General features: G+C 45.4%; 1 protein-coding gene and 1 long non-coding RNA gene across 3 annotated transcripts; one reads left to right on the forward strand and one right to left on the reverse strand.

The window, feature by feature from the left end:
• Nucleotides 1-450: 450 nt before the first annotated feature.
• LOC134480362 (uncharacterized) lies at nucleotides 451-2136 on the reverse strand. Its single transcript, XR_010054765.1, has 2 exons — nucleotides 1925-2136; nucleotides 451-1001 (listed from the first exon to the last, which is right to left on the reverse strand). It is a non-coding gene; the product is annotated as an uncharacterized LOC134480362 (long non-coding RNA).
• A 136-nt stretch (nucleotides 2137-2272) lies between these two features.
• On the forward strand, nucleotides 2273-11974 carry Cnot11 (CCR4-NOT transcription complex, subunit 11). 2 transcript variants are annotated; one of them, NM_001108794.2, is made up of 7 exons: nucleotides 2273-2840; nucleotides 3813-3977; nucleotides 4631-4783; nucleotides 7221-7423; nucleotides 9435-9637; nucleotides 11472-11568; nucleotides 11647-11974. In NM_001108794.2, the coding sequence occupies exons 1-7, from the start codon at nucleotides 2345-2347 to the stop codon at nucleotides 11842-11844; spliced, it is 1515 nt and encodes a 504-aa protein (NP_001102264.1). In that variant the 5' UTR covers nucleotides 2273-2344; the 3' UTR covers nucleotides 11845-11974. The 2 variants fall into 2 exon arrangements, with proteins under 2 accessions (NP_001102264.1, XP_063123442.1); XM_063267372.1 differs by having other exon boundaries at nucleotides 2283-3094; nucleotides 11647-11968.
• The last annotated feature ends 2053 nt before the right edge of the window (nucleotides 11975-14027 follow it).

A 14027-nucleotide genomic window follows, 5' to 3' on the forward strand; every position in this document is an offset into this window, starting at 1 on the left:
ATCCCCAGCACCCACATGGAGGCATACAACTGTCTAACTCTAATTCTAGGGAATTTGATGCCCTCTTCTGGTCTCCATTGATGCTGCATGTACGTGGTATCCAGCCGTGCAAGAAGGCAAAGCAACACACACATAACAAATAAAGTAATAAGGAAGTAGTAAGGACAACAATAAAATACCAGTTGCAATCAGGAGGAGTTAGGGTCTGTGGCTCAGTTGGCCGTCACTGCAATGTGCTGTAGTGGAGACCCATGAGCAAAGGTTATCCTTAAGCTGGATGAGCTCATCAGGCTACCCGGCCCCCTTGCGAGGGTAATTCCAGCTGCTCCAACAGCAACAACCACATGGTGCCGACAGCACAGCCTTCCATAGCAGGAGGCCACAGAGAAACTTAGAGGAGACATGACTGAAGGAAAGAAATAAAAAGGAGAGGACATGACTGCTCCTAGGTATTGTGGGGAGAAAGTTTATTGTAGATAAAAGGTTGAGTGTAGGTAGAGGCAGGGACGTCCAGAGTGGACATGACTAGACTGAGCTGGACCTTGTGGGGAGAGGGGGAGACCATGTGCAGCAATCAGGAGTCTAAAGGGACAAAGGAACTGGTAATCAAAATGTCTGGATTCTAGAGGGAAGAGCCTGTGCTGGAAGGGGAGTTCACGGTAGAGAGGGGGTATGCCAGCCATGTCCAGTTAGGGAGGAACTGAGGGATGCTGGGGGAAGCCAGCAGCCAGGTCAGCTTTGATATGTTAACGTTAAGTTTGAAACTTAATAACAATTAGGGGCACCTAACAAAAGAAGCTTTAACCTAAGGGGGGTCGGGGGCTTTGGATAAATGCCAGAAGCTAGTACAAGACTAGGAAGGATTCTCCCCTTGAGGCTTCAGAGGTGGACTGCAGAGCTGATAACTCCAGACTTGCAGCCTCAGGAAGGGAGAGGAAGTCAGCTTCTACTGTGAAAATGTGCTCTGTTTGTGGGGATAGCATAGAAGTCCTAGAAACAAACTGATTGGAAACATAAAGAAGCTCTTGGTACCGTGTTAACCTTGATGAAAATCAGCTCTATTTGGGGCTAGTATTGCTGTGCTCAAATACCTCCAAACATCTTGAAGCACCCATACTATACCAACATTTAAGTTACTAATTAATAATAATTTACAACAATAACTAGCTTGAGTGGGTTTTAGTATTGTAGAGTAGTTGTCATAGAGCATACAATCAATGTAAAAGGGCTCAAAGAGAACGTAGTTGATTAATAATAATAATAGAGGTATTTTGAATCATTTCCCCCGTTTGCCAAGTTATATTTTCTGCTGATTGTAACGTTCATTGGCAGAATCCCTCCACACGTTTAACGGCAAACTAAACAATGCGCCATACTCAACACCCGTTCCTCAAAATTTCCTTAAGGATTTTAGCCGGTAAATAGAAAATTCTTGAACTGTTTGCCATTTTTAGCACAGGGTAGCTAGCAGGTGATGCTGATGACATTCCGTTGGTTTCTGTAATTCTAGAGTGGGTACTAGTCACCACCCAGAGCATGGGAGTGGGGAGCAGGTAGTGGTGTCTGGGACCTGGACCAAGAGGTTGGTACAAAAGAAGTTTCCCAGGGCTAGAGAGATGGCTCAGCGGTTAAGAGCATTGACTGCTCTTCCAGGGGTTCTGAGTTCAAATCCCAGCAACCACATAGTGGCTCACAGTCATCTGTAATGTAAGTTTCCAGGGTTTTCCAGTATTCAGCCAAGGTGGCCAGAAAAAGAGCCCTAGGGCAGGCTAAGAAAAATGAAGTACTACAAACGACTTTGAAAACGAGTTTTTCTTGAGACACTTTCTCGGATTTTTGTTTCTTTCTTATTGATTGATTGAGACAGGGTCTGTCAGTGTAGACCAAGCTGGCCTCAAACTCACAGGGGTTCGTCTGCCTCTACCTTCTTGGTGCCGGTAATCTCACCATGAGCCATCAAGGATGTTATATCGGACAAGATAGACCTATTTTTCAAATTATAACTTAGGTACGATCGACTGGGATAGCTTGGCGCCACCCGCCACTCTAGGATCGCTTCCATGGGGCTTTAACCACAGTTTACCACAGTTTACATTACTGAGTCCACGCGTCCCCGCCCTCCGCGGCGCCCCGCCCACTTCCGGGCACAGTGCCCCGCCCACTCGCGTTCCCGGAACCTCGGCTTGGCCCGGCTTTGCGCTGTTTCTCCGTTCCGCTCGCCTTACTTACGCGCTGTTTTGTTTGCGACGCTGTCGCAGAAGGGTGCGCTTTACGGCCGCGGGGGGACGCAGCGAGCCGGCGCCAGGGCCTTTCGGCCGGGAAGCAGGATAGGCGGGCGAGGTTGATGCCCGGTGGCGGGGCGAGCACGGCGTCTGGCCGGCTTCTCTCAGCGGATCCAAGAGGGGCGCGGGAGGCGGCGGCGTTCCGGAGTGGCCCGGCGGGCTCGAGCGGAGGCCGAGGCGGAGCAGGTGGCCCCGGGTCAGGGAGTGGAGGCCCCGCGGGCAGGATGAGCCTGACCCCGAAGGAGCTCTCGAGCCTGCTGAGCATCATCTCGGAGGAGGCAGGCGGCGGCAGCACCTTCGAGGGCCTGTCCACCGCCTTCCACCACTACTTTAGCAAGGCCGACCACTTCCGCCTGGGCTCGGTGCTGGTGATGCTGCTGCAGCAACCGGACCTGCTGCCCAGCGCCGCGCAGCGCCTCACGGCGCTCTACCTTCTCTGGGAGATGTACCGCACCGAGCCGCTCGCCGCTAACCCGTTCGCAGCCAGCTTCGCGCACCTGCTCAACCCGGCGCCGCCAGCCCGGGGCGGACAGGAGCCCGATCGGCCCCCGCTCTCAGGTACGACCCGCAGCCTGCTGTTCTGTGGGAGCTCGTCGGCTGGGAACATATTCGGCTTCCTCAGAGAGGATCGACCCTCCCTCCCTTTCCATACTTTGTTCCACTAAAATGGGGGTGGGTAGTCAGAAGTTGCAAGCTTCTTTTCAAACTCACTGCACCCCAGATGATCCCTCCCAATCGAAAAAGCCAACGCATCGAACAAGCCCACCGATGGTCTGGACTTATTTTAAGTATGTCAGATACGGTTCGTTCAGGTAAGGTCCTGAGGTATGCGGAGTAGCCAATGGCAGAGTCCACCCCCTTTTTAAAGCCTCTGAGTAAAGAAGTCGATATTAAGAACCTGAAGAAGTGGCAGGTTGAGATCCGCATTATACAACATCTAAAGTCTTTGCAGCCGCCTCCCTCCTTCCTTGGTCTGCTGTAATGTCATGGGAGCAGAGGATGAAGTTGTTTCTAATTAACCGTTCCAAGATGCATGTATGTGTCCCGGGCAATACTGTGGAATGTTTACTATTGCAGCATTGCAAAGATCGGGCACAGGTTTACATCTGAGGATGCTCCCCTAACTTATGTACCGAGGATGGAACCCAGGGTCACTTCCTCTATACCACGAGCCTAGCCCAGGACTCTGGTACAGCTGTACTCCCAGTCACAGGCTGCATTTCAGAAAGCTACCATATTGTAGTTTTTAGCCTTTGCAGGACTCAAAGTATTTGATAACCACAAGTTTCACTGACGTCTCCATAGGTCCACATTGTCTCAAGTGATATATTTGTTTATGGACTAATATGAGTATACTAAATGTACATATTCGATTACCTGGAACTCAGTTACATTTAGTTCATAGAAACGAAACGGCTCACAGTGTGGCGAGCAGGAAACAGCTAAGTGTCAAGTTAACTGTTAAAGTTAAGTTTTGAAAATTTAAAAGTAGCCTTTGTCGAGAAATCGGCATGTATTTTTTGTTTGCAGGGTTTCTGCCTCCTATAACTCCGCCAGAAAAGTTCTTTCTTTCCCAGCTCATGCTGGCACCCCCGAGGGAGCTGTTCAAAAAGACACCTCGCCAGATTGCACTCATGGATGTCGGAAACATGGGGCAGTCTGTGGATATTAGTGGCCTTCAGTTAGCCCTGGCAGGTAAGGAAGGGCCAGAGACTGGGACATTCTTATTGGTCCTTGAGATTCTCTACTTAAAAAAAAAAAAAATTAAGATTTTTTATATATATAATTTACACTTTTGCTTGTTTTTGTTTGATCCTCTCTCATCCTGCCCTGGCCTCCCTGCCTTGTCAACCCTCCCCCCCCTTTTGTTTGTTTGTTTTGAGACCTGGTGGGTTTCTTTGTGTAGCCTTGGCTGTCCTGAAATGTGCTGTGCAGCCCATGCTGGCCTCTAACTGAGCTCTTGCTGGCTGACCAGCTCCCACCTTGATTACACCTTTGTATCCTAGTACCCTCCTTCATTCTCCTTTCCGTTTCCTTTTTCTGTGTGCATCTGACCCCAACCTGGCCTCAGTCTCACACCTCCCTGCCGTCCATCCACCTCCCTCTATCTTTTCTTTTGGGGTTATTTTACTATTATTATTGTTTGGTTTATAGGATTTAAAGATATTTACTTTGTACCCCATTCTGTTCCTGGTGTTCTCAGTTTTAAAATGTTCTCTCTCCCCTGTCCCTGCCCCCAGTTTCAAATGCCAGGGCTGGCCTTGGATGCTTGATTTTTGTGTCTACCTTCCAGGTATGGATCACAGGGCTTAAGTGCTTTAAATGCTCCTTGTCTGAATCTGTTCCAGAGCGTCAGTCTGAGCTGCCAACCCAGAGCAAAGCTAGCTTCCCAAGCATCCTCAGTGACCCGGACCCGGACTCCTCTAACTCTGCGTTTGACAGCTCAGTTGCCTCTCGGATCACAGAGTCTTTAGTCAGCGGACCCAAGCCGCCCATCGAAAGTAGGTGTCTGTCCAGACCACCTACTGAAAGTAGGTGTGTGTGTGAGCCAGCTTTATTTTCTCAGGTTTACAGTCCAGCAGCATTCTGGAGTCCTAAGGTTCTGTGGTATCCGTTCACTGATAACAGACTTCCTGCCTTGCCATCTAGAGTATAGCAAACACCAGCCACTAGTTCTACACTAGGATGTTTATTACTTGTTTGATATACATATATGTGTGTGTGTACACATACATATACGTATACATACACACACATATACACCTGTATACATACATAATGTGTATACATATATGCCTGCCTGCAGATAGAAGTTCAGATTTTACAAAAGTGAATGTTCTTGTTTTAATGAAACAGTCTTATGTACTGTAGAGTAGCCTTAAAAATTTCTATGTAGCTGAGGGTGACCTAAAAGTCCTGGTCCTCATACTTCTGTCTCCCAAGTGCTATGGTGACTGAGATGGCCATGTCTGGCTTTGTTTGTTTACAGTGTTTGGGTTCAAACCCAGGAGTGTTTGTGTAAAAGGAAAGGATGCCACAGGTCAGCCATGTCTCCAGCCCCCTAGATGAGTCTCCCTAACGTGTGTCCAGTGGAGGTCCTTTTATACCTAGTAGTCTTACCATCTCCATCCGTCTGTCTGACCATAGCTGACAGTCCTTACTCTGCTTTCCCTGGAAACCAACCAAACCAAACAGAAACCCACGGGTACCATCTGGGTGGTTTGAGTGATGAAGACGTTCTGCATAGGGGGTAGAGCATCATCCCCTGGTCACAGGACGTCCAGGATTTTGAAGCGTACGTCAAATGTGACTTCCATTCGGTGTAATCTCTGTGGCATAAGAGGGTTTACTGTTTGCAGTTTCAGCTCATTACAAGCCTGTCTCCAGTTATGTGGTGGTTTGGTTTGTACAGGATTTCTCTAAGTAGCCCTGGCTATCCTATAACTTACTCTGGCCTGGAGCTCAGAGATCCACCTGCCTCTGGGTTTGATTGCATGGACCATTGGTCAGCTATGTGCATAACTGAGCATAGCTGCACCTCAGCATCCCTACCTCTCAGGAGAAGTACTTCCTTGTGCTGAAGGCTCTTTGTGAGGAGAGGTAACGGGAATTCACTCTGGTGATGCTGGTGAGGGGACCCTGGAGATAATTGGCTTGGTGATCCTTTGCCAGGAACAAGCCAGATCTCCACTTCGGCTGATAGTGGGATCCATAATACAATGAACTACCTTCTGTCCTGTGTGGAAAATGCTCTCCGGAAGGCTGTGATGGGACTGGGTAAAATCAAGCAGGGAGAGGGAGTTCTTGTACCCCAGTGTAGTGGAAATTACGAAGTTCTTATCTCCTGGGCCTTTTGTGGGGCTTAGCAGGCAGGCAGGATGCACAGCTGGATAGAGGACTGGGTGTCTATCGTGTTAAATACTGAGATTTATAGTAAAGTTGTCTTATTGTGCGTGGTTGTTTGTGTATAGCACTGTGGGTCACTGGAGTTAGGCTGCATGTGTTATATATAAGAACATAATACACCACTGGGGCAAGCTGTGTGTTCAGGTGTTGTCAGATGAGGTCTCATTGTGTAGCTACTGAATGAAGGACAATGTTAGTTCAGAAGTACTGATGAGTTACACATCAACCTTGAGTTGTGGGGATAGCCCCAAGCACGATGTATAGCATTCTGAGACCCTAGGGGCCAAAAAAAGAAAGGGGGTTGGGGGGCTCATAAAATTTTAATTTTATGTTAGGTATGGTGACAATACCTTTAGTCCCAGCACTTGGGAAGCAGAGGCAGGCAGATCTCTGTGAGTTTGAGGGTAGCCTGGTCTACATAGTGAATCCCAGGATAGTCAGGGACATAATGAGACTTTAAGATAACAATCAAGGGTTGGGGATTTGGCTCACTGGTAGAGCGCTTGCCTAGCAAGCGCAAGGCCCTGGGTTCAGTCCCCAGCTCCAAAAAAAAAAAAAAAAAAAAAAAATTAGGAAAAAAAAAAAGATAACAATCATAATCATCAGCCAAGTTGACATCTGCGTCCTCAGCCTAAGTGGATATGCTTGCATTAAAACTTAATTCATGGGGTTGGGGATTTAGCTCAGTGGTAGAGCACTTGCCTAGCAAGCGCAAGGCCCTGGGTTCAATCCCCAGCTCCGGGAAAAAAAAAAAACAAAAAAAACCTTAATTCTTTCTAAAAAACAGATTTGGTATCTGGCATCATGCTGGTGTGTGTGTGTGTGTTTGTGTGTGTGTGTGTGTGTGTGTGTGTGTGTGTGTGTGTGTGTGTGTTGGTTATAATTTGAGCAGAACTCTGATCTTATATTATTACTATTTGAAGCATGTTTTATAATGTGTCCTTGTTAAAGGCATTCTTGTACTTGATTAAATGCATATAGGGTGTGTGTAAATGTTAGCTTGCTGATAGTCTTGTATTACTCTCATTATAGGTCATTTTCGCCCAGAGTTCATCCGCCCACCACCACCTCTCCACATCTGTGAGGATGAACTGGCCTGGCTCAATCCTACAGAACCCGAGCATGCCATTCAATGGGACAGGTCAATGTGTGTGAAGAATAGCACTGGTGTGGAGATCAAGAGGATCATGGCAAAAGCCTTCAAAAGCCCTCTGTCCTCTCCCCAACAAACACAGGTATGTATGGATTACACTATCCCATCTGTGCTCATCACAGTTTTCTTCCCAGGAAGTAGTAAGTGGGCAGTCAGTTGTTGATGTGAACCAGCAGGAGCAACAGAGGTCTTCACAATCCCAGCCGCTGTGTTGTGACCTTTCCTTGTTTGGCAGTTTTGCTCCGCTGAGACAAGAGGTCTAATGACTAAAAATGTCTAGACTCTTCCATTTTGTCTTGGAGAGAGGTAGGAGAGGGCGAGTGTCAGTCGGGCACATCATCTGCATTACTGCATCAGGCTGGACAGTGACTCTGGATGGTGTATGGGGTTACTAGTGTTTTATAAAAAAGGAGGTTCAGGGAATGCTCTAGACATTAGCTACAGTGTTTAATGGTAGACTGAGGATATCTTTCCTGCTACCCAAAGTTACAACTAGATGGATCCCCTGAGGAAGCAGAGCAAAGATACCAGGTGGTTGTAGATTTTGTTAGATTTTCACACTTTCAAGTTAGAACTGATAGGAAGACACACTTACCTCCAAGCTAGTTTTTTATTTAAAGTACAGATTTTTTTTTTTTAAAGATTTATTTATTTTTTTATACATAAGTACTTGCTGTCTTCAGACACCAGAAGAGGGCATTAAATCCCATCACAGATGGTTGTGAGCCACCATGTGGTTGCTGGGAATTGAACTCAGACCTCTGGAAGAGCAGTCAGTGCTCTTAACCACTGAGCCATCTCTCCAGCCCCTAAAGTACAGATTTTTTAAAAAGTTTGTTTTATACACATGGGTGGTTTGTCTGCATGTATATCTGTGTACCATGTGCATGCAGTGTCCACAGATGCCAGAAGAGAGCATCATCCTCTGGAACTGGACTTAGTGATACTGTGAGCCTCCATGTGAGTGCTGGGAACCAAACCCTGGTCCTCTAGAGAGTAGCAAGTGCTCCTGACCACTGAACTATTTCCTGGCCTCCCCACAAATATTTTTAAGTGATGTGATAACAGTTGTAGTCTGTTGCTCTTAGATGATCATGAAATGGTCCAGTGTTGAATACACAAGTAGGTAAAAGGAGATAGAGTTAGAAGGGATGGGTGTGATGCGTGCCTGCAACCCCAGCACGTGGGAGACAGAGACTGAGACTCAGCAGTTACAGGCCAGGCTCCACGGGATGAGGAGCTCAAAGCCAGCCTCAAAATAAATGGACTTTTAAAAGAAAGAAAAAGTACATATTTGGACAGAGAGAAAAAATGTTTTCCCACCTCTTGGATTTGCAAAGCATGGGTGTGTTTTGAGCCGTGAAGTACTGCAGGTGGAGGACGGAAGTGTTGCCTGTTCTGTCCCTCTCTGGGGCGCTTGGGTAAGACAGGGCGTGGCTCCTGTTCTCAATTATTCCAGCTCTATTGTGGCTTTTTTTTTTTTTTTTTTTAAATGGAGAAAAGGTCTGCCTATATACCTCAGATATCCTTGAACTCATTGTGTAGCCCAGGCTTCCTGCCTCCTGTCTCAGTGCTTGTATTACTGTGTGCCAGTACACTCAACTTGATGTGTGTGTTTTGGGAGAAGTTGATAATTAAAATTTCTAAGAATGACACTATTGTTAAATTGTATACTACCAGGGTGGGGGTTTGGCTCACTGGTATAGAGCGCTTGCCAGCAAGCGCAAGGCCCTGGGTTCGGTCCCCAGCTCTGAAAAAAAGAAAAGAAAAAAAAAATTGTATACTACCAGACAAAACCAAGTTGTCAATGTCTAGAGGAAGGAGGACTATGAATTTTTTAATTGTCCTTTATTTTTGTATCATTGCAAATCACTGAAAAAAAAAATAGATAGATAGTATCAGTGAAAATATATGGAGACATAGTAAACATTGGCTTTGAGGGAAGAAATTTAACAAATTAACAAAGATAGTTGTTGTAATTTATGTATAAACACTTCTGTTTGTATGCAGGAAAGTTGTCTAATATGACCCAAGAACCTTTCAACTTGTGTTTTTTTTTTTTTTTTTTTTTTTTTGTTTCATTTTGTTTTTAGCTCCTGGGTGAGTTGGAAAAAGATCCCAAACTTGTTTATCACATTGGCCTTACTCCAGCGAAACTTCCAGACCTAGTGGAAAACAACCCATTAGTCGCTATAGAAATGCTGCTGAAACTAATGCAGTCAAGCCAGATCACCGAGTATTTCTCGGTCCTGGTCAATATGGACATGTCCTTACATTCAATGGAAGTTGTGAATCGGTAAGTGCTCATGTTCCGCCAGAGCTGGTAGGTATACAGCACCTCGTCAGATTACCCAGAGGTTTGAAAAGCTGTAGTACGGTCTCTTTCCTTTTCTGATTCTGTTACCCTGAGCTAGTCCTTAGTGTTCACTGCATTTAATTTAATCTCAATTTGTAAGAACTCAGTTGTTGAATTTACTTTACTGTCTTAGAGAATCAGGTTTTATGTTCCTTGATAGCCAGCAGTGGCGGCATGCATGTGTGGGTCTTAGAACTGGACCTCTAGGCATGCTGTCATGTGGTTACTAGTATTCTCCCAGCTTTGTTGTTTGAGACAGTCTCTGTATAACCCTGACTGTCCTAGAACTCAATTTGTAGGCCAGGCTGGCCTCAGATTCATGGAGATCCACTTGCCTCCAACCCCCAAGTGCTGGAATCAAAGATCTGGACCGGCACACCCAGTTTCCCAGTTCTTTCTTGATTTTGTTCAATGAACATCAAGGAAAGAATACAGTCCCTTCCCTGTTGGTGTGTTTAGTTTTTGTCTTTTATTTTCCTTATAGATATAATAGTTTAGGTAAATTGTGAACTAAATGCAGTGAGGTGGATGGGGTATTAATTTTCTGAGGTAGTTTTTTTCTTTTTTCTTTTTTTTGGAGATAGGATCTTATAGTATCCTGGTAGCTTCAAGTTCATAGCAGTTCGTCTGCCTCATTCTCTGAATGCTGGAATCATGGGTGTGAATCAGATTACATTTTGAGCATCCATATAGAAGTTGGCAGTTGTTTCAACCTTGAACTAAGGAATGTGCTGGTCACCTGGTGACAGTAGCTGGGCTGATAGCTCTGCACAGGAGAGGGCTGGGAGAGGAAGGGAAGCTTGGTAAGGCCATCACTGGCAGACTGCCTGGCTATTTGTGCAGAGCTTGCTGCTTGCTTCCACCTCTCCTTGCTGGGCCCTCCTCTACTATAGATGCAGTTGCTATGTTTGCATTTGGCTAGGTTCTGCCGTTGGATGGAGCAATCAGAGTTCATGGATTCTCCCTCCCGGCATTCCTGTGCTACTGCCTCTACCTGTCAGTCAAGTCCCATCTTTGCTTGTTTCCTAGCTCCTTCATATTTATTAAGTCCAAGGATCAAGCAGCCTTGCTGATGCACAACACTAATCTCTGTGGACGACGTAGCGGCTGGTTGTAGCTTTCTTAAAGTACTTTAGTGCCTTAGGCTTAAGGATGTATAGATTTAGAAGAGTTGTGATGTTTCTTGGGCTGAACCTGACTCCATTTCTTATGCTTCACTTCTCATTTGGGAAGACCTCTCTTGGCTTTATGGACTAAGCTTGTCTCGTCACGTAGCTGCTGTTTCTGTGTAATGGCAGCTCCAAGCCTGCTTGCCTTGCTCAGCTCTCAGGAAGGCCTTTTGTTCCATTATCAGCTAAGTAACCTCTCAAGGCTTTGCCAGGTTCCTGTTACTGCTCCAAAGCCCCATGTTAGTCTGATTATAGGTTGTTCTGTTTAGTCTATACTTCACCTCAGACACACACTGCCTCTCATAGTGCTTGTACTGCTGAGGTGATTTGAGGCTTAGAAGGGAGAGACCGTGACTGACAGTGATTCAGCCAGGCGTACTCAGGGATAGGATACTCATTGCTTAAAGGACCATTACAGAGTGTAATTCATGATACAGACTTCATAGAAGCATCAGACATTTAAATGGCCATGGCTCTTAGGTTTAAAACTAGAGAACTGGGTCAGATAAATTATTATTAGATGACCACAGGGAAATTTGGGCTTTATGATTAGTTTCTCCGTATTAGCAAACAGTTAACAGCTCAACTTTTCTTTTGTGAAACAGACTAACTACAGCTGTGGACCTACCTCCTGAATTTATTCACCTATACATATCCAATTGCATTTCTACTTGTGAACAAATTAAGGATAAATATATGCAGGTGAGTAGTATAAATGTTTATAACATTATCATCTGCCAAGAATACAAGTTTCTAAACTCGTTCCTTTTTCTTTTCCAGAATCGCTTGGTGCGTCTTGTGTGTGTGTTTCTCCAGTCTTTGATCCGTAACAAAATTATTAACGTGCAGGACTTGTTTATAGAAGTGCAGGCCTTCTGCATTGAATTCAGCAGGATACGGGAAGCTGCAGGCCTATTTCGGCTGCTGAAGACACTGGACACTGGGGAAACCCCTTCTGAGACCAAAGTATCAAAATAATACCTCAGCAGAACTGCCCCTTCTATCGCTCAACTGTATTTGGATTGGTTTTTAAACTGTTGTAATTCTTGAGTGGATTGCTTGCTTTATCTAAGAAATATAAATGACACTTTATTTACTTAAAGCAAAATTTCCTTTTTCCTAGATGTTTCCCATGGATGACTTTGGTAAGAACTTGGTGAAATGTATCTTTTGGCTGTCTTGCTGACGACAATCCACATGAAGAATAGTTACTCTATAATAGTTACTGCAAGAAAGGAGGTGCAGATGTTTCTCTTTAATTTCAAACACAGTACCTGTTCCTTTTAGAAAACACTGTAGGTTTCTGAAAAACCAGGAATTTGCTTTTGTAGCTTCTAGTGTGAAGCATGCTCATAAGAGCAGAGATGCTGGGAATTTACGGTGAAGCAGGGTGACAAAGGAGGGCACACACTTCCTGACAACAGGATTCTTGCCCCAGTGACACATGGGCATCTCAGGCGGGACCTTCTCCCAGGCTGATGGCTGGCATTTGTTCTTTCTTAACCAGTCTGAGATGGGCGTGGTTTTTGTGGTCTTAAAGACAAATAGGAGCTGTCACACCAGAAGTGTGTACCTCAGATGCTGTTTGGTGAGGAGGTAGATTTCAGTCAGTACTTGGGACAGTGGTGCCTTAATTAAGACAGGGTCCTCTGTGTAATCCTGGAGCTCACTGTGTAGAACAGGCTGGCCTGGAAATCAGATCCTTCTGCCTTTGCATGCTGTGATTAAAGGTGTATACCACCAAATCCAGCCTTTTTATTTTTATATGTTGTCTGACATATCTTTTTATTTAAAGAAATTATGAAAAATTAGTTTTTGGGAGATATCTCTAGAACTGATTTATGGGGACATAATTCGTCCTACATCTGTCAAGAGTTAAAGGAAGCCAAGCTTTGATTTTGTTTTATTGTACAATTACAACAGTGGAGAAGGAACAGGTAGAAATGAGCCTTAAGCCCCTACAGGAGTGACCCCCTCTGAACTAAACAGCTGACTTCTCTCAATGCCCCAAAGTGGCCACCATGATTTTGCAGATGGCACTGGGTGAAAAACAGCCCATGACCAAACCACTGTTTTAGAATGACAAGTTTCAAAGACTCACTGTAGGCAACAGCTCTACAGCAGATAGGCAAATCTGTCCTATAGCACAGGTTAGGTATGGCTGCAGCCCAGCACAAATTGAAAACCTAATTAAAATGATAGTAGACAGATGCAGATAATTACTCCCAACCACTGGACTGCAGTTGGGGACACCTATGGTTGAATCGGGAAGGATTGAAGGAGCTGAAGGGGAGGATGAACTCATAGGAAGGCCAGGAGTCTTAACTAACCCAGACCCCAGGGAGATCCCAGAGACTGAGCCACTAACCAGGCAGCACATACACAGCAGAAGACTGCCTGGTCTGGCCTCAGTAGTAGATGTACCTAACCTTGAGAAACCCGAGACTCCAGGGAGTGGGGAGGCCTGGCCGGGACTCGGGGGTAGAACCTCTTGGGGAGGAATGGGATGAGGAACTGTGGGAGGGGGACTTGGGAGGGGCAATGGCTGGAATGTAAATAAAGGAAAAAGGAAAAAAATGACAGTTTCTTATTTAGGGGAAGGGTCTATGTGTGTGCATTTATTTGTAGAACTTGGTTGTATGGCTCTTGAGTGTCTATTTCGTAGATGACAAGTATCCGGTCAAGATGTCTGTGAGTATAGTAAAATACCTTTACCCTGCAGCCAACAAGGACACAACTGGGATCCATGAACAAAAACCCCTAAAGCTTTAACATGTATTTGTCCATAAAGCCTGTCACCTCATTAAGCTTACAACTAGGAGATGGTAATTCATTATGTTTGCTCAGTTTAGAAAATGCAATTGCCAGCTCCCCACCTCAGGCATGAGCTGGGAAGGGATCCTTGCAGTGAAAACTACAGCAAGGCACAAGCAACTCAAGCTTTCAGACTTCTGTGTATTGAAAAACAAGCTGCTGTAGCACAGAGGGGAAAATTGCAAGTCCTCTCTTGATTTTGAAATCCCAAACAAATGTCTCAAATAATGAGGAAGGACAAGATCACAGTCTTGTTGTTCACTAGGAAAATGAAGAGAAGCTGTGCTTGGTGAACATTACGTACATAAATCAAGTTTATAATGCCACCAGATGGCTGCTGGTTTAGC

Source organism: Rattus norvegicus, chromosome 9 (genome assembly GCF_036323735.1).
Source record: "Rattus norvegicus strain BN/NHsdMcwi chromosome 9, GRCr8, whole genome shotgun sequence".
NCBI lineage: Eukaryota > Metazoa > Chordata > Mammalia > Rodentia > Muridae > Rattus > Rattus norvegicus.